This window comes from Castor canadensis, chromosome 16 (genome assembly GCF_047511655.1).
Source record: "Castor canadensis chromosome 16, mCasCan1.hap1v2, whole genome shotgun sequence".
In the NCBI taxonomy this organism is placed as follows: domain Eukaryota; kingdom Metazoa; phylum Chordata; class Mammalia; order Rodentia; family Castoridae; genus Castor; species Castor canadensis.
In genome coordinates, this window is record NC_133401.1 from 71,747,222 (window position 1) to 71,765,913 (window position 18,692).

The 18,692-nt window shown below is 45.9% G+C and overlaps 1 protein-coding gene and 1 long non-coding RNA gene across 3 annotated transcripts; one reads left to right on the forward strand and one right to left on the reverse strand.

Moving 5' to 3' along the window:
• Positions 1–2,182: 2,182 nt before the first annotated feature.
• LOC141417982 (uncharacterized) lies at positions 2,183–8,569 on the forward strand. Its single transcript, XR_012442596.1, has 2 exons — positions 2,183–3,607; positions 7,823–8,569. It is a non-coding gene; the product is annotated as an uncharacterized lncRNA (long non-coding RNA).
• Trim52 (tripartite motif containing 52) lies at positions 5,633–11,828 on the reverse strand. 2 transcript variants are annotated; one of them, XM_020172752.2, is made up of 2 exons: positions 10,411–11,828; positions 5,633–7,043 (listed from the first exon to the last, which is right to left on the reverse strand). In XM_020172752.2, the coding sequence occupies exons 1-2, from the start codon at positions 11,203–11,205 to the stop codon at positions 6,933–6,935; spliced, it is 906 nt and encodes a 301-aa protein (XP_020028341.2). In that variant the 5' UTR covers positions 11,206–11,828; the 3' UTR covers positions 5,633–6,932. The 2 variants fall into 2 exon arrangements, with proteins under 2 accessions (XP_020028341.2, XP_020028342.2); XM_020172753.2 differs by having other exon boundaries at positions 5,633–8,119.
• Positions 11,829–18,692: the final 6,864 nt, after the last annotated feature.

The following is an 18,692-nucleotide window of genomic DNA, read 5'->3' on the forward strand; positions in this document are numbered from 1 at the left end:
AAGTACGTTCTGAACCCAACACTACGAGTTGTTTAAGGAGTCTCCTCAGGCCAAAGAGGCGAAGTGAGGGCAAATTCCCGGAAGAATTGCACAGCTGCTTTCACCCCTGCGTGGCTATCTCGAGTACCGCCCTTTCCGCGTGGTTCCGGGGACTGTAAGACGGAAGGAGCTTATCTTTTGAGTTCAGCATTGTGAAAATGGTCAGTTTGCAAAATGCAAAAATACTAGCCGGTGCTGCTTGGCTGTAGTCTCAGCACTTGGGAGGTTGAGTTCGAGGCCAGCTTGGGTTACACGGCCGCACCATGTCTCAAAAAAAATCATATGCGGATGAACCTGACAGTACACTGTACGCATGTATGGAATTACCTCAATGAAATCCCATCCTATTATGAATGTGTGATAAATCAAAAATTAACGTAAGCCACATGCACACAAGAATAAAAATACGAGAGTAAAACATTTTAATGAACTTTAAAACTGAGGACGGGAGGGGGGCTTAGGCGGTACAGCGCATGCCTAGCAAGCGTGAAGCCGAACTCTTCCCTCAACAGCTTTACTCTCTGATAGTGTTGTGTAAGGCACTTCATGTCTGGACCTACTTGGTCCAGGCGGGAAACCCCTGGATGAACTAAAAACTGGCTTGAGTACTGCTAGACATTCCCACCTACACCAGAGAGCAGAAAGGTCTTACAGAATCCAAAAGGCCTGAGAGGAAGTACTTCTGGGTTCTGACTTCTGGGGCCTCTAGTCAAAAGCACCGTGGGCCTGGCCACCCCAGAGAAAAGCCTGCAGATTCTAGGATCCAGGTGTGCTCCAAAAGAGGTGCCTCTGGACAGAGACGAGGAACGTGGATTTCTGGTTGCCTTGGGCTCAGCCATGCTTGCTTAAATATGCAATGCTTCTCACTGTCATATATCCTTTTATAAGAGATGGTGCTAACAGCTCTTTCGTCTTTTTGATGGGAATGGAGTTTGGACTCAAGGTTTCACTCTTGCAAAGCAGGTGCCCTACCAGTTGAGCCACTCATCCAGTCCATTTTGTTCTGGTTATTCTGAAGATGGGGGTCTCATGAACAGTTTGCTAGAGCTGGCCTCCAACTGCGATCCTCCTGATCTCAGCCTCCCAAGTAGCTAGGATTACAGGCGTGCCAGCTCCCTCAAATAGTTTTTAAAAGGGGGGGGGGTGGGGTGCACAGATCAGGATGATAGCAGCCACTGGTATCTGCAAAATAAAGGGAGATTCGACATAAATATTTACTTTTCTATTTTTAACATGTATTAACCAGAAGTTTTTCATTGTGAAATGAGATTGGAAATAAGATTCATAGTTGTAAAGTGCCCAGAACAATGCCTAGCCCAGTGTGCTGTAGAACATAAGGAGCACCTGTTTTGTAGTGGACTGTTTGAGATCTTCAAGATACAACTGTGAACAAAACAAAAAATAGACAACAACAAAACAGATGGGGACCATCTGTATTTTACAGTGTACATATTGTGGTGAGGGAAGACTGGAGTAAAGGCACAGATGTGAGACAGAGCCTTGTGGGCACTTGGGGGAATAGCATTTCAGCGCACAGATCAGGAGCTGGTGTAACTAAGGACTAAGCGGTGCGATGGAAGGAGGGGACAGTTGACGTAGGGCCTTTACAAGGCCTACTAGAAGGCCTGGGGGAAGAAAGGTAGGAGGCGAGTAGCAGGAGCAAAGCTGCAGCAAGGCATAGCTGCCCAGGTGTGCAGAAAAGGCTCGGATCTCTCACTTAGGACCACTTGCTTTCCTGGTCTGCTACGGACTCGATGGCTTCCTCTCACTCTTCTGAGGCTCCCCAGGGCGCTCTCCTGGGCCCAGGCTTGTTATCACCTGGCTCCTTGGTACCCTCAACTGGCTGGCCTTTCTCTTTTCCAATACTTAACTCCACCTCCACCCACATGTTTTGTTTCTCTGGGTCACTGAAATCCCTGTCTTCACTCACCCGTAACCATTTGCTGCCCACGACTCCTCCCTCCCGGTTCCCTGGATGCTGGTTACAAGTGGAAAGGTGAACGGCTACGCGATTCGCTGCGCGAGATTCCCTGTTTGTCGGCCCATAAACGTAGGCGGCTTAAGTAGCTCTAGCACTCAAGTACATCGCTACATTTTTTTCCCTTTCTAGAAACCTCATTCGGCTTTTTTTTTTGGTGTCGGATATCGAATCAGGCCAGGGCCTCGCTTGCTAGACACCGTTGTGTCCGCATGCCCTCTGTTCTTTTTCTTGAGCCTTGCCCAGGGAATCCCTTGGAATCAGCACGCCTAAGATGCCGCGATCTAAAACTAGCCCATTCCCAGGCCCAACCTGCAAGCTCCAGACCCGGATCCGGGATCCCTTTCCCGGAAGTTGCAGGCTCTGGAGTCCAGACCCGTCCCCTCTTGCTAGTGCCCCGCCCCCGCCCCGTCCTCTTCCCCAGCCTCGCGAGACCAACACTGGACCTACTGCCGCTTCCTGCTACCACCCTTCCCTCTGCGTCCGCTCCTTGGCAGCTGAGCTGGGACTTAGATGGTGTCCTGGAGCTCACCTGGAGCGAGATGGCAATCCCAGCCGGAGGACAGGGAGAAAGGGAGTGTATGGCAGATTTTGCGGACGACTGAGCCCTGCAGGATTTGGGCTTCCCTTTTGAGAGCTTGTTTGGAGGTTCTAGCAGGGGAGCGCAGCTACTCGTATACCCTTGACGGAAGAACGGTCCTCCTCTATCGGGGATGGTCGTCCTCTTCGACCGAGCGCGCAGCTTCGGGAGGGACGCACATGGAGCGGTGAGGGAGGAAGGGGACACCCGCCTAGCCAGCCAGATCAGCCGAATCAACCCTGGCGATCAATGGGGTGACAGATGTCGCAGCCAGATCGCCCTCACATCCAGGGGCTTCCCTTTTGGAGTCTTTCTTCAGTTCCTCCAACCGCTCAGGGGAATGCTGGCTGGCCACAATGGCTACTGAAGGACAATTGTAGCCGAGGGACGAGTCGCCCTGACCCTGGGACCACTTTAGATGTAGCTAGGGGTGGGGGCTGGACGGGAAGAGCGGCTTTCTTTCCCGTTGGGCATCCACTGGAATTGAGCATCCCATCCTCGCTTTCTTCCCTCCGGGGCTCCGTAGCTTCCGACTTGGGCACTCGCACCTGGTCCTGGCCAGGGACCCCCCGCCTCACCGGGAGGAACCTTAGATTGCCTCTTGGTCAGGAAAGGTACCCGGCCCCTTCCAGCAGTGTCCTCCCCCAGCCGTAAGGATGTCTGAGAATCAGCCGCGCTTCTCCCACTACAAGTCTACCTGGTCTACGTGGGCTGGCCTTCCTCTCCAGCCTCGTGGGGTGGAAGCTTGCAGGAGGCTCCACCTGGCCTTTCGGGGAAGACTCCTAGCCGGCCACACCATGTTGGTGGCTGTGCCACCGCTCCAAGCCCGGAGTTCAACTGGGTGTCACCACTTGTCTGAGCCCCCGAGCTGCAACTCCTTTCTACGTCTGGGACCTCACCACCACTTCCATTCCATTGAGTAAGAATCCCAAGGAGAAACGGGAGGCTTTTCTGAGAAGGTCCGCCTACCATTCCTTTTCTAGAAGGAGCCCACCAGACACACCCAGTTGGTAAGCGCCCCTCAAGCTCCCTGCTTCCCTTCCCTCCTGCCAGCACGCAGGACCATGAGGGTGGTGGTGTCCAGTTTTCTATTAAGTGCCGAAGAGCGAGCTATTGTGGGTAGGTGAGGGGCTGAAAGACGTATGACCAGGATCAGAGGGTCAGCTAAATCCCTGGGAAGCTGGCTTTTCCAATTACTTTATATTTTTAACTTTTTTTTTGGTGGAACTGGGTTTGAACTCAGGACTTCACACTTGTAAAGCAAGCACTCTACCACATGAGCCACAGCTCCAGTCCTTGAAACTGTTATTTTTATTTTTTTTCCCCATTTACTTTAATTGATAATGACCACACTGCTAGGCGTGATATACGCCTGTAATCCCAGCACTCAGGAAGCTGAGACAGGAGGATCAGCAGCTTCAGGCCAGGATGGGCTGCATAGCAAGACCCTGCTTCAAAAATCCAACCAACAAAACAACCCCTCCCCAAAACTCTGTACTGTCACCATGCAGAAGCAACATGCCTGGTTCTGCAGGCCTCACACTGCACCTCCCCTGCTCCTTTGACCTATTGTATCTCTTTACATTGTTCTTCTGCCTCTGTGAACCTCCAGGTCTAGGTCAGATTCTCTCGTTTCATGCTCTTTTGGCAGTGGTTGTAGTGTCACTGGTCCTCAGCTGTGTACTTACTTGAGTACCTCAAGGCTCTCCTTTATGAATATCTTGAGGATTGGGACTGGTCAGTGTTTTCACCCTTTGGACAGTTTGGCATGTGGTGGATTCTAATCTTGGTGATCAGCCTTACAGACTAAATAGTAAAGGGTTAGTAGTGGGCTGGGGACATGGCTCAAGCAGTAGAGTGCCTGCCTCACAAGCACAATTCCCTGAGTTCTAAACCCCAGTACCACCAAGGGAAAAAAAAAAAAAAGCGGGGATGGGGACAAGTAGTGAAAGGAAGAGGGATTAGCAAGGGTGTCTTTGGGAGATTAGGCAGGAGACAGTGAAACCTGAGGGGGGAAAGGATCTCTAGCCAGAAGGCATGCCTGGCTCCCACACTTTTTAACCACTTTCTTTTAGTTTTTCCCTGTCACATTCCCCACACGTGATCCATGTGTATCAGAAGTGATAATTTGGGTTGATGGAACGGCTCCAGTGAGCGTGAAGCCCTAAGTTCAAACCCCAGTGCTGTCAAAAAAAAAAAAAAAAAAAGGATAAGTGGCTCTAGACCATTTTGGCCAGATTAAAGAATATCTTATCCTTCTATGCCTGAAAATAACACTTTACAGCCTGTGTACCCAGATTGGAAATAGAAAGTTGTCTCATTTCTTCCATTTTCATCTTTTCTTTAGTCTTGCTATTCCTGAGGGTCCTAGGAAGAACCAGGGTTCAACCTGTTTTCTTGATATAGAACTGTGCTGTTCAATATGATTTGATAGTTACTAGCCACAAGTGGCTATTTAAAGTACAATTAAAAATCCAGTTTGTAAACTTTTTTTTTTTTAGTGGTGTTGGGCTTTGAACTCAGGACTTGGCACTTACCAGGCAGGCGCTCTACCAGCTTGAGCCATGGGGCTCAAATAGCCATGGGGCTCAAGAGGTAGAGCGCCTGCCTAGAGAGTATTGGGCCCTGAGTTAAAACTCCACTAATGATGACCAAAAAACGTAAAAGATCAAAATGGACTTAGAGGTATGCCTCAAGCAGTAGAGGGCCTGTGTTGCAAGCGCAAAACCCTGAGTTCAAACCCCAGTACTGTAAAAAGAAAAAAACAAAACCATATGTTACAGGCTGGCGGAGTAGCTCAAGTGGTAGAGCACCTGCCTAGTGTGAGGCCCTGAGTTCAAGCCCCAGTACCACACACAAAAAAACCCTGTTACGTACAATTGTACTTTTTTTTTTGTTATGGTTATATGTTTTCTGGTATTTTTGTAATGCACATCCATATTTTTCATATACTTAAAAACATTCATGTTCTCCCTCTTTTAGCATTTTTGAAATTTCAAAACTAAGTATCATGACTAAAATTAATCAAAGCAATGTTAATTTTAGAAGGAAAAATTTATTCAGATGTTACGAACTTATGAACTTGAGTATGTCACTGTTAAGCCTAAACTTATCTTTCCTCAGTGGTGTAACAGATACAACAAAATAAAAATTGCTTTCAACAACACTTTTACACTGGTTAGAAACACCAAAAGAAAAAAACAAAGCTTTTCAGATGCAAAGAGAAAATGGAATAATGAATGTAATAAAGCCTTCTCATCTGTTCAGACATTTTACACCCTAGTTTCTTTACAGTATTTGTCTGGAAGTTTCTAGCTAAAAAAATCCAAACTTCTCTTGAAGCTCTTTGAATGAGGATCGAACATCACTGTGAAACATTTCTCCCAAAACTGCCATCACCCAGTTATTCTGAATTTTTTTTCCTTGAAATAACACTTACGAATTTGGTCTCTGTCCAAGAAATTAGACATTTTTTTACTGTAACTTTGCTTAAGTATGCACACATACTTTTTTTGGCAAGTTTTGCTTGAAATAATTCAGAATAAGCAATGTTGGTGTTTGCCTACTGACATTTCAAAGTCACTGTATTTTAAGTATCAGTGTGTTATAACTATGCTGAAAATTGAATTCCTGAAATATTAAAGTATATATTCTTCACTGGTGTTCCAAGGTTGAGGTTGATCTGTTCATAAATCAGCTGAATACTGTTCTCTTTGACAACTAAGGAACTTGAATATGTAACAGAAAACACTGAATGGCGTTCAGATCTTCAAAAGCAAACTGGGATGGAATATACTGTCTTTCACAGTGGTCTATGGTGACCACAAAGCTGAAGATTTCTAGTATATTATGGGCAGATAATTGATGAAAGTTGATGCTTAATGCCACAGTACATCTTGAACACTAGTTTTCTTCTTCAATTTTTGCCGAAATTCCAACATGACATTGCTGTAGCACCATCAACATAGACTACTGCACAGTTTCTTCAAAATCAGTTCATTTGATACATATTCAAAAAATACTGTCTTTAAGCCAGGCATGGTGGTGCACACCCACAATCCTAGCACTCAGGAGGCTGAGGCAGTAGGATTGCTGTGAGTTCGGGGTAAGCCTGGGTTACACAGTGAGACTGTCTCAAAAACACACCTCTCCTCAAAATTGTATTTAGTGGTCAAGTAGGAGGCCTGTGAAAACAGCATATCTGTTTTGAAAGTCTTATTTTTGAATGTAAGCAAAGCACAGTTTTCTTCGTCAATAAATTAATCTCAACTAATAGCAGCAAAGGGTGAGATGATGGTTCTTAAATTCTGAAGTTTGATATATTCAGTCATCGGTTCAGAGTTCAGACTGCAGAAGTAGATGAAATCCTGGAATTCTTTGATTTCCTCTCAAAGTTGTAGTAGCACTTGGAATGCAAAGTATCACAGGTTTCTCCATTTTTTTCTCCTTTGCAATTAAAAAAGCTATTTAATGTCAAGCTTTTAAGGCCTTTGAAGATTCCTATAATATTCCATTACTGTTCAATCCTAACAAATTGTGCTTTACAAAACACTCCTTGGTGATCCTCCTGCCTCAGCCTCCGAATGCTGGGATTATAGACACGTGCCACCATGCCCAGCAACTCCACTGTTTTTAATGGCATGACTTAAACAGTTTGCACTGCCCAATATTCAGATAACTCAAATGAAGACGTTACCCTTATCTTCTGCACCATAACATGAATACATACTTAATAAGAGCCTTAAAGTTTTTGGCTCCCATTTTTAGCTACCTTAAAGGAGAAAACAGAAAAAACAAGTACTAGTGGTGGATCATTGGTCTCTCTTGCAGAATGATAAATGACTTTATTGGTGGCAACTAGGTGACAAGGCAATAAAGGCATCTAGTTATGCCTGGGCCCCAGTAAGTGAACTTTTTTACATACCAATCTAGCTGCCTAAAACCTGATACCACTTAATAGTGTCCATCAAATCTAACTTTTTTTTCAGGCAGCACTTGGGTTTGAACATTTGGTAGGCAGGTGCTCTTACCACTTGAGCCACACCACCAGCCCATTTTTGTGATGGGTTTTTTAGAGATAGGGTCTCTCAAACTATTTGCCGTGGGCTGGTTTCAAACCATGATCTTCCTGATCTCTGCCTCCTGAGTAGCTAGGGTTACAGGCATGAGCCACCAGCATCTGGCCAAATCTAACTTTTTAACTTTCAATAATCCTCTGTTTCTAGCTTGCAGAGGCAACACAAACTCTTGAGGCGAACAAGATGGAAGATGGAAGTAAACTTTTCAGGGCTAAAAAGCCTCTTCTTAAACAAAATTAAAATTTAAAAGAACATTGACTTCAAAACAATATAATTGTTCTGCACATCCAATAGAAATAGTTGTATAAATGGCACAATATCCACAATGAACATCTGTAGCTATCTTTCATATACCTTATTGATTAAAGGCTTTGCTCAGAATGCTTTCTTGCTCTATCTTCTTTGTATTCTCACCAGTCAAGGAGTTCTTTCCAACTGTATTTCCTATATTGTGAAAAATTAAGCATTTTTTCTTTTAAGTAGTACAACACTAAATATAACCCTCCCCATACCCTACAATGCTGGTATCATTTTGGGGGAAGGAGAAATGCCTTTCTTTACTATTCTGAAAATCACTTCCTATTCCTTAAGTCTATTGGTTAACAACATCCATACCCAATGCTCCTAAGGCTAATACCTCTAAAGTAAATATAATATTTGTTCTGAATTAGTAGCTAGCAAGAGAGAATTCATTGAAGCTGCAATCATGTGATGGCTAATGTGTACATATTAAATAAACCACTATACAAAAATGGTTCCAGGAGACTTCATGACTCCAAAACACTTCCTTTTAGTGTTAACTGTTACAAGTTTTGTTCAATAAAATCCTAAATCATGCTATTATAATTTGCATGTTTACCAATGAAAAGTGACAATAAACTGTATAAAGAATGATAGTGAACATGTCAATTACTATCATTTACACATAACTTACATACAATGCAAATTTTTACGTGGTAAATGTGATTCCTGGATTTAGCAACGCCATTACCTACGTTCTGGTATATCTTTCAAAACAAAGTATATGTTTGTTTAGAAATATTCAACAACAGATTATCCCAGCTTGTTTGACTTGGTTTTGATCTTTGTTTATACTTACTGATATGCTTTTAACAAATGTGTCTGGTTTCAAATGAATGTCATCTGATCCTCTCAGTTTTAAGAGACATCTCTTTTTCTCTTATTTAAATTAGCAGTTCATTAAGATTTCAGTTTCAAAATCCTCTCCAGAAAATCCTGGCAGAGGAATGCAAAGTTCCCTCCTTTTCCCAGCTTTGGTATACTAAACCCCAGAAGCATAGGGCATAGTTTCTTCCATGGGCAAAGTTACTTTTCACCCTGCAGGGGGAAACAGCATGCTAGGGTGTGATAGCAGTAATTTAGTTAGATTTATGTCTTAACTGTATACTTACTAATAGTTACTTCACAATGGAAGGCCAAATTTTATTTATATATACTGTATATATATATATATATAGTTTTATATATATATATATAAATTTACAAGTTTCATAAAACAGTACTTACCCATACCATGCTCCTTGTGCTCTGACATTTTATTTTAAAGTAATCTTCAGCATGACCCATTTTATTTTATGACCCACTAACTGGTCTAAAACTTGTTTGAAACCACTAGGAACTACATTTTACTCATGAGCACTTGATACTGAATATCTAAATTAAACTTTTTATGGCCCCTAAAGACAATCTTTTCTTCCTTGGGTACTGCTAAAGATCAAGTCTACCAAGACTTTTGGTAAGGAAACAGTACTCTTCTTGACTGTTATCCAGACATTTTTCATCACTAGAAGTTGCTATCCATTGCATGACAGAGTCTGGAGATACTCTTCTAATGCTTAGGAGATCAGGAAGAAGACAAAGCATAGCTATTGTTAAGTACTCATAGAAGGAAAGACAAGTTAGAAGCCAAGTAAAAAGGCAAACATCTGCTTAGTGGTTTATGGTTTATAAAACACTTTAACGTACATGACCCTTTTAATCCGAAGAATCCTAGGGAAAAAGTGAAGCTCAAAGAGTAGAGATCTGGACAGGAAGTGACAGAGACAGGTCATCTGATCCTACATCTCTCACTCATTCCACTATGATAAAATACCAGGAAAGGAAAGTGGTCAGGACATGAAGTTCTCTCTGATCCTCAGCTTTTCTCTCGAGGAAAAAAGAACCCTATGAGGGTAGGGAAACAATCTCAGATTTTGGGAGGGGGTGTGGCCAGTTAGTCCCCCTAGTCCATGACTCAAACCTGGCATTTGTCTACTAATATTAGACACCTGTTTTCACACTGTTTGTGCTCTGGGGTCCCAAACTGTCTACCATCTACAAGTACTGTGGCCTTTTATTCCTATTTATGAGGGTTTCTAGGACTTGGTCGAGTATAGACTGAAGACCCACTCAACTTTACAGAGAAATTAAGTACTAGATACCTGTTACCTTACATATAGATGAATTGAAAGTATCAACAGTAGTGGCTTCTGATGACCGTCATATGTCTGCTCAGTTTCCTCTGAGGAAGTCAATCTACCAGCCTTCACGGTTTTGTGTCTGCTTTGTCCCCAACTAGTCCCATGCCCATTTCTCTCCACCGTGCTGCCCCCCTCCAACTCAAAGAAAAGTTCAACTAGCAAACACCTGAGAGTTGGGAAAGGGATGCTGCTACTGACAAGCTCCCCTGCTTCCTTCGCCCTCCACCCCGCCCCCGCTTCCCTCCTTATCCTCACCTTGTTCTGCTCCACCTCCTCCAGTGGCACCACGCTGTGCTGTTTGTGGCTCCTGGATTCTCGGCACACCACGCAGATGGCCTCTTTGTCCACCTCGCAGAAGAGCTTCAGGGCTTCCTGGTGTTTGTAGCAGATGGCCTGCTCGTTCCCCCAGCCTCCTCCGTAATTAGTGGGACACATCTGGCGAATGACCTGGACCATGTTGGCCAGCTGCAGGTTGGGGCGGAAGCTGCGATGCGTGAAGGTCCTTCGGCACTGGGGGCAGGAGAACTGCGGGGGGCGCGGGGGGGAGGCGGGGCGGCGGTCGGGGTACAGCTCCTCGTCCTCGCGGCCATCGTCCCGTCGCGGGGCCGCGTCCTCGGGATAGACGGCAATTCTCAGGTCATGCCTCAACCCTCCTTCCAGGTAATAGTCCCCATCGTCCTCCTCTTCCTCCCGGTGTCTCCCGTAGTTCAGGTCCCAGTTCCTCACGCCACCATCACCAAACCAGAGCCCGTCGTCGTCGTAGTCCCGGAACAAGTCTTCAGCGTTCCCCCGGTACAGGACCTCTCGAATGGAGTTGTCCCATCCGCCGATGGCACCCCGCGCCGCCTCCTCGTCCTCGTCCTCCTCCCCCCACTCTCCCTCCTCCCGCTCCTCGTCGTCCCCGCCCCACAGCTGGGTCACACACTCGCGGCAGAAGTTGTGCCCGCAGCCGATGGACACGGGGTCCGTGAAGTAATCGAGGCAGATGGCGCACACCGCCTCCTCCTGGAGTGTCTGCATGGGGCTGGGAATGGTGGCAGAGCCAGCCATTTTAAGGCCGGAGCTGAGGAGCAGGGTCGCGCCTGCAGCTCTGCCTCGAGCTACGCAGTGACCCGCCGCTGGCCTCCACCCCGCTTCTCCTCTCAGGCCGGCCGAGGAGCCCCGATCCCCCGTCAGGCTGTCCGCGCCCAAGGCGCGGGGTCCAATTCACACTCAGCGGCCCTCCGAGGGCGGCAGGGACAGAACCGGGCTGGAGCCCCCGGTTCCGTGAGAGGAGCAGTACGAGTCCTGAATCCCGTCACGTTTCTCCTTTCCTCAGGGCTTGCCCCCCCGGGCGGTGTTCTCCTCAGACGCTGTCGCTCCGGGCCCAGCCCGAGGCGACGGAAAATGACGTCGATGCTGTGACACACGCTCCCGAGGGGGCGGGCTGGGCCGTCGGCGGACCGCGTCTCCATGGTGTTCCAGGAGCCGTGTCTGGCGGGAGTCTCTGCGGCCCATCCACCGCCGGGCAGGAAAGACTGGTGGGGATGGGCGGAGGCAGGGAATCTACGTAAGCCAGACTCTGAGAGTAACTGGCTGCTGAGAGCTGGCACCCGGGAACCGACCCCAAAGGGTGGCGCGTGCCACTGCAAAGCTCTGGAGTTCTCGGGCGCTTTGGACCCTTCTAGCCCGAAGGCTTCGTGGTTGGGAGGACCAAGGCTCTCAGCTGTCAGCTTGGGGGCGTGGCCTGCAGAAGTGGGCGGGGCGGAGGGGCGGCAATGCCCCAGGGTCTGCGCAGGAATAAATTGCGCGATTCCAATTTTCCACTTCAAGCCGATTCACCCCTTGCTTGCTACTTGCAGAGCTTCGGCCTCCTAACCTTGACCCCTCTCAAAGTTAAGATGGACCTTAACTTTGTCCATCTCTTTTGTCTTGAATCCCCTCAGACTCAGTATATTATACTCCGACTTTTTAAAAAAATTTTATCGTTTTTACACCGGCCCCCCCCCACACACACTGACTTCTGTAGGTCTTTTTGCCTCCTTCCATCCATAATTCTTTCTTTCACCTTTCATGATCCATCTGTCTAAATATCTATTTTGCTGCTTAAATTGGACAATTTTTATTTTATTTTTGCGGTGCAATGGAAGTCAGGGGCTTTTGCATGCTAGGCAAGTGCTGTACCACTGAGTTACACCCCCCAGCCTTGTTCTTGTTTGAGGCAGGATCTCCTTTTGTACTCCAGGCTGGCCTCAAATTCTAGATCCTCCTGCTTCCTCCACCGGAGAGCTGGGGTTACAAGCCTGAGCAACCTATTCATTTTAAATCCATCCACCGTCATATGCATACATAACCCGTCTGTCCATTTATTCATCCACTTCCATCTATCTAGGAATAGGATCACAAAAATTAGTATGATTAGTTCTCTCAAGGAATACAGGGTTAAAAATTTTACAAGATGTTCTTCCCATTATTTACTTGTCCCTCAGTAAGGATGCATTGTGCTTACTGATTCAGTATAGAACGTAAGAGAAATAAAATTTCTAGAAACTTTTTTCCCTTGTGACATTCAAGAAACCCGATACTTCCTGTTCTGTTTCATTAGAACAATTGCTCCTCTCACTAATTGGTTGTTGTTTGGACTGAGAAACACTGTCTATCCCAAAGAAGCCTTCAACCCACCATGAAGACTTTCCTCTCCATTTCTAGGCCTGAGCCCAACTGTAAGTTTCACAGAGCAAAGCTGTTCTGCTCAACATGGTACACATAGCTCCTCTATCACAGTGCTGACATGCAGCCAGCATTCCCTACATATCTGCTGAGTAAGGAAGGGACAATAAACCCAACAAATCCAACCATAAAGTCCTGCTGAATTCCTTTTCAAATCTAGCCCTTCCTCTCCATTCTTTTTTTTTTTTTTTTCCCCTGCCATTGTAGCCTTGAGCCCATCAGCTTCATACTGGACCAAAAAAATTTCCTAGGGTCGCTTGCCCTCTTCATTTCAGTCTATTCTGCAGCCAGCAGAACCATCCATGGGAAATACCATGAGAGAGGCTTTAAAAAATTTCCTTCGATCACTCTTAATTACTTTCTCACTTTTGCCTGGAATAACTGGAGTCCTGTGAGCTTAGAAAGCTGAATCCTGGGTGTTCACTATTAATTCAATCAGAGCAACTCTATCATCTGCATTATAAAATAAGCTTCTTAGCAAGGTGCTGGTGGTTCACAGCTGTAATCCTAGCAGACATCAGGAAGACCACAGTCTGAAGCCAGTCTGAAGTCGGTCAAATAGTTTGTGAGAACCTATCTTCAAAATACCCAACACAAAAAAGGGCTTGTGAAGTGGCTCAAGTGATAGAGCACTTACTTAGCAGGCATAAGGCCCTGAGTTCAAACCCCAGTATGGCCATAAAAACAACAAGGTGTCTTGAAAAAACAAATAAAATAGGCAGAGATAAGTGGATAAATAAACAATAAGTGACTCAAGTGGTAGAGTACTTGTCTAGTATTGCAAGGTCCTAAGTTCAGTCCCCAGTACCACCAAAAGAAAAAAAAGGAAGAAAAATCTTAAAAATAAAAAAACAAAACAGAATAGAAATTTTTAAAAAGGGCTAGGGATGTGACTCAAGTATAGTAGTACAGCACCTACCTGGCAAGCTCAAGCTCAAGGCCCTGAGTTCAAACCCCAGTAATGAGAAAAAAAAAAAGACTTCATCTGAGATTGTTTGAACAAAAGGGCTCAACATTTAAAAAACATTTTGGACTGATGGAGTGGCTCAAGTGGTAGAGCACCTGACTAGCAAGCATGAACACACACACACACACACACACACACACAAAGTTGCTGGTGTGGCTCGGTGGCAGCACACTTGTGTAAGGGGAGCAATGCAGAAGTGACCCCATTTTGGATGAGGGAGACACTTTAGAAGCAGACATCTAAAGGGGAATGGAACACAACCAGTTTCTCAGAGAAATAACAAGCTTCTCACCAAAATAACAAAATGCAGCTGCAAGATGTGGGCCCCAAGGCCAGGGTGAACTGACCAGATCTTCTTGTAGTGTTCTGCTTGATAAGGAAGGTGATGAGCAGGTGCCCAGGTTCAGCAAGAAGTTGACTAGGCCCCAACTAACTACAAATACAGTTTCAAGATAAAATAGTTGGGCCTAGGCTAGGCAGAGCCCTATATCACTCCTAGCTAGACTTCAACTATACTACAGCTTAGCTTTCCCTAAGCCCCTCCATGTGTATGGGAGCTTTGCTGTTCTTTCAATACATTTTGTACTTGCTTTACTCTTAACTCCTGGTCTGGCATCGTCAATCATTGACTTTGTCCAGACATGAACTCCAGATCACTGATCCAGCATCACTTGCATTCATGAGACCCTGGGTTTGATACCCAGCATCACAAAAACAAAACAACCAAAGAACATTTGAAAAACTTATGTCTATGGTTGTCTTCTTGTGATAGACCTTGCCATCTTTGTCCATTAAGTTCTCTAAGAATCAGACACTGAGATGGTGTTAAGAATGCGAGAGGTCTATTTGGGGAATTTGTGTGTTAAAAGCAAGGGATAGAAATATGACTGGACAAGCTGGTGTGGGGGGGGCATTAATCCATGATGTTGGTTAGTCCAGGGCAAAACTCTGTAGCCAAGAACTCCTATTAGAGGAATCCCTTTTTGGGCCTAGCACCACTGTCACACTTAATCTTTGGGGTTTAGCACCTTCTGCAGGTTCCCTTGTCTTGTGAACTCCAGCTGCCTTGGTCTCCCAGCACTCTTGACTCCATCTCCTTAATTCAGGGTTCTGCCTGGTTCTCCTCCCCAAGGTACCAAGTTGGGGGAGTCATAGGGCTCACCTTGTCTGTCTCCCATCTTGGATCAGTTGTCCTCCTTGCTTGATGTCAAGTGTCTTGAAAACAAAACCTTAATTTTCTAGTTGTTTCAAGTGGGGAGGCAAATCTGATTTGTTACTGTGTCTTGGCTAAAAGTGGCAGGTTGCCCACTTTTTTTCCTTTCTCTCTTTTTTTTTTTGGTGGGACTGGGGTTTGAACTCATAGCTTTGTGCTTGCAAAGCAGGCACTCTACTGCTTGAGTCACACCTCTAACCCAATTCACCCACTTTTTATTGTCAGCAGGAAAAACTTTTATATACCACTTTATTTCCAAATCTATATATATATTATTTACACATTTATATATTCATGTAACAAGCTCTTCATGAAAGACTTCTAGGCACTTTTTTTGTGGTACTGGGGTTTTGAATTCAGGGCTTCACACTTGCTAGGCAGGTGCTCTACCACTTGAATTCATTCATTCACTAATGAATCCATTCATTCATTTACATAAAGAAAGTACTCAGCCACACAGAGCAGCCAGACAATTCTCTGAATGAGACAAACCACACAAAGATGTTGGTTTGGGACCAAACTCCAGAGTGGTTAGCAGGAGAGATTTGTGCCAATGGGGGTTTATCTCAGGTGAGCAGCCACTCTGACAACCCTCATGCTTTATCTCAGTGCTTCACCATCTTCCAAGGGGGACGGAGAGAAAGAAGGAACAGGATCTCTTTCCAGGAGAGGCTCTCATGTTAGAATGTTGGAGGCATGGATGACCTGTTGCCAACTGTCTTCAAGGGGCATTGTCCTGAAAACTCCCAAGAAGGGATGCGACTTCCCACTCCCAACCCTGAAAAGGGTTCTATGTGGATAAACCTACCTGTTTCTTCTCATGGAGACCCTAGGATTTTTTTTCAGACACCCTACATATATCCTTGTTGACTTCTTGCACACAGTAGGTGACTAATGAGTGGTAAATAAAGGCGAGGATGATAATGCTTTCCTCATCTTGGGTGGTATCTGGTTTGAAGTCCAGCTTGTCCTTTTTCCAGCTGTGGGTCATGAGGGAGGCCCCCTAACTCTTCTGTCTCTCAAATGGGGATTAAGTGTCCCTTTCTCTCAGGGTTGTTCTGAGGAATCACTGAGACAATCCAGGTAAAGGGTGCAGAGTGATACCTGGTGCCTAGTGAGAGTCCCACACTGGTATGTAACATGCACCAGTGTGGTGCTTCAGGGAGGCAGCCATCTGTCTGTCTATCTATCTATCTATCTATCTATCTATCTATCTATCTATCTACTATCTAGTCTTCATCCCCATTTCCTGGCTTATGAGGTAGACAGTGTCAGAACTGAATTGGATTAGGGGCCACCATGTGGTGTCCACTGCAGAACTGATTGCTTACTTGCTGGGGTGGGAAAGGAAACTCCCACTCACCATGTGTCTAGGTCTTCTGTATTGATTGTTAAGGTGTGAGAGCAGAGGAAAAATAAGACATTTGGTTTTTTCCTGACACATTTACCCTCTTCATTATACTGATAAGAAAACCAGAACACAGAGAGGACAAGTCACTTGCCCAAAGGCACACAGAGCAAGTTCTGGAGCGAGGATCTGGATCTGGAGGGTCAGGCCCCAGTGCCTGAGATCTGCACCACCCTGCTCTACTCTCAAAATCCTGTCATCTCCTCCTGACCTTACCTGTCTCATCTTTTCTTTAAGGAATGTCTTCCCTATTGCTTTAGCCCCTTCACCTCCCACCACTCAGTGAATAGACATTAGAGGGTCCTGAGGGCTCTGACCCTGCCCCCCCATCCTCCCTGACTGCTGAAGCCTATAAGGGCTCCACCCTCAGCATCCCCAAACATCCATCTTCACCAGTGGGCAGCCCAGCTCTGTGTCTTGGAGCTGAGCTCCTCCCATATCTCTGGCCTTGCTGCTTGGGTCAGGAGAAGTGTGGGGTGCACCTGGAATCTGGGTAGCATATTTAGAAGAAGGAGTGGGGGAAGAAGAGGGGATAGGTCTCTGCTTCCCTGATGTCCTGATGTGCTTATAGGGACTGGCCTGGTGAAGGACTTTCCCTGGGGCCTGGGGTCCATTTCCTAAGGAGGAGAACCATAGGACATTAAATCTCAAATAGATTTCACAAGGTACTTAGTCTCACTTTACTGATGAAGAAAATGAGATCCAGAGTCAGAAGGACCATTACCCCTGACAACGTTGGGGGTAGGGAAGATCCCGAAACTCCTCCCAAACTCCCTCCCCACCTACCTCCCTCGGATTGAGGGCTTGAGGTTCAGCTCTACATGAGGAAGCTGTTGTATCATTGGCCCTCCTCTGGGCCCCAGAGTCTCCTCTGTGAGGGGACACAGCTTATTCCTTCCTCCTCTCTCCTAGGCTTCTGTCTTCTGGCTCTTGTGCATGCAACTATGTTCATCACTGCTGACTGGGCCTTACCTCTCCAGGTGAGGCTCTGGCCTCCCAGCTTCAGACATCTGTGCAGACAGGCCTTGCCATACTTGGGAGTGTCTCTCCAGTGTTTGGTCTACATGGCCACAGGCTCAGTTGATAGCCAGCTTAGCATCTCTAGGTCCAGCAACATATGGTTCTGCCCACTGAAGCCAAAGCCCTCCACTCCTGGGTGCCTCCCAAAAGTGGAGAATTTTTTAAAACATTCCCTAGGTAGTTCTCACTAGCAATCAGGGCTTCTCCATACTACAACCCATTGCTGTCCACAACTTCACATGCTGAACCCTCTCAGGCCTGCTGCTCCCAGGTGTCTATCTCCCAACAGGTGTCATCCATGAGGCCTGAGGCTTAGCTTTGTCTATGGGACTATCATGCTGGATAAAGGGCTCGTGGTCCATGTAAAACAAAGCCAGAAACTTGAGGTCAGCACCTGTCTCCTACAAGGTGAGGGGGGTCCCTGTGGAAACAGAAATGGTCAAAAGCTCACATGCACAGTTAGGACCTGCACTGGGATTGGTGTGAGTGGATGGGGTGGAGGATGGAAACCTATCTTAAGGAGAGTACTTACTATCAGCAAGGTCAAAAACTGGGAAGGAAGTTCAATGTCTGGAGGGGAGGTGGGGCACTCAGTGGTAGACTGCTTGCCTAGCATGCCTGGGGCCCTGGGCTCCATTTCCAACACAGCAAAGCAAAACAAAATAAAACCTCATAAAAAAACAAAACTGGGAATTTCAGTTAAAAAAGAAATATCAAGGGGCAGGGGAGGGAGGAATGGGGAGTTAGTGTTTGCTGGGTACAGAGTTTCAATTTAGAATGAAAAGGTTCTGGAGGTGGATGGTGGTGGTGGTTGCACAACATGAAATACTTTATGCCACGTTTTAACTATATACCTAAAAATGGTAAAATTTATGTAATGTATTTTATCATAATGAAAAGGGCATCCAAATAGTTTAAGTAGTCAGCCCACCAATCAAACATTGAGCCCAGGTTGGAGGCGTGGCTTAAGTGGTGGAGTGCCTGCCTAGCATGCATAAGGCCCTGAGTTCAAACCCCATACCACTAAAACAACATCAACATTGAGGCCAAGGTTCATGCACTAAAATCTTACAGACTTTACTTCTATAAATTGTTCATCTCTTTCCCATCTCACAATTAAAAAGAATGTGATAGCTGGGTGTGCTCCCACCACTTGGGAGGCTGAAGCAGGAGGATCCTGAATTCCAGGCTGAACTACATAGTGAGTGATTTTGTTTGTT

Coding starts and splice junctions, on each gene's coding strand:
- Trim52 (XM_020172752.2), bottom strand. CDS start 11,205: ATGGCTGGCTCTGCCACCATTCCCAGCCCCATGCAGACACTCCAGGAG. Junction 7,044..10,410: donor AGGAGGTGGAGCAGAACAAG/GTGAGGATAAGG, acceptor TTAATTGCAAAG/GAGAAAAAAATGGAGAAACC.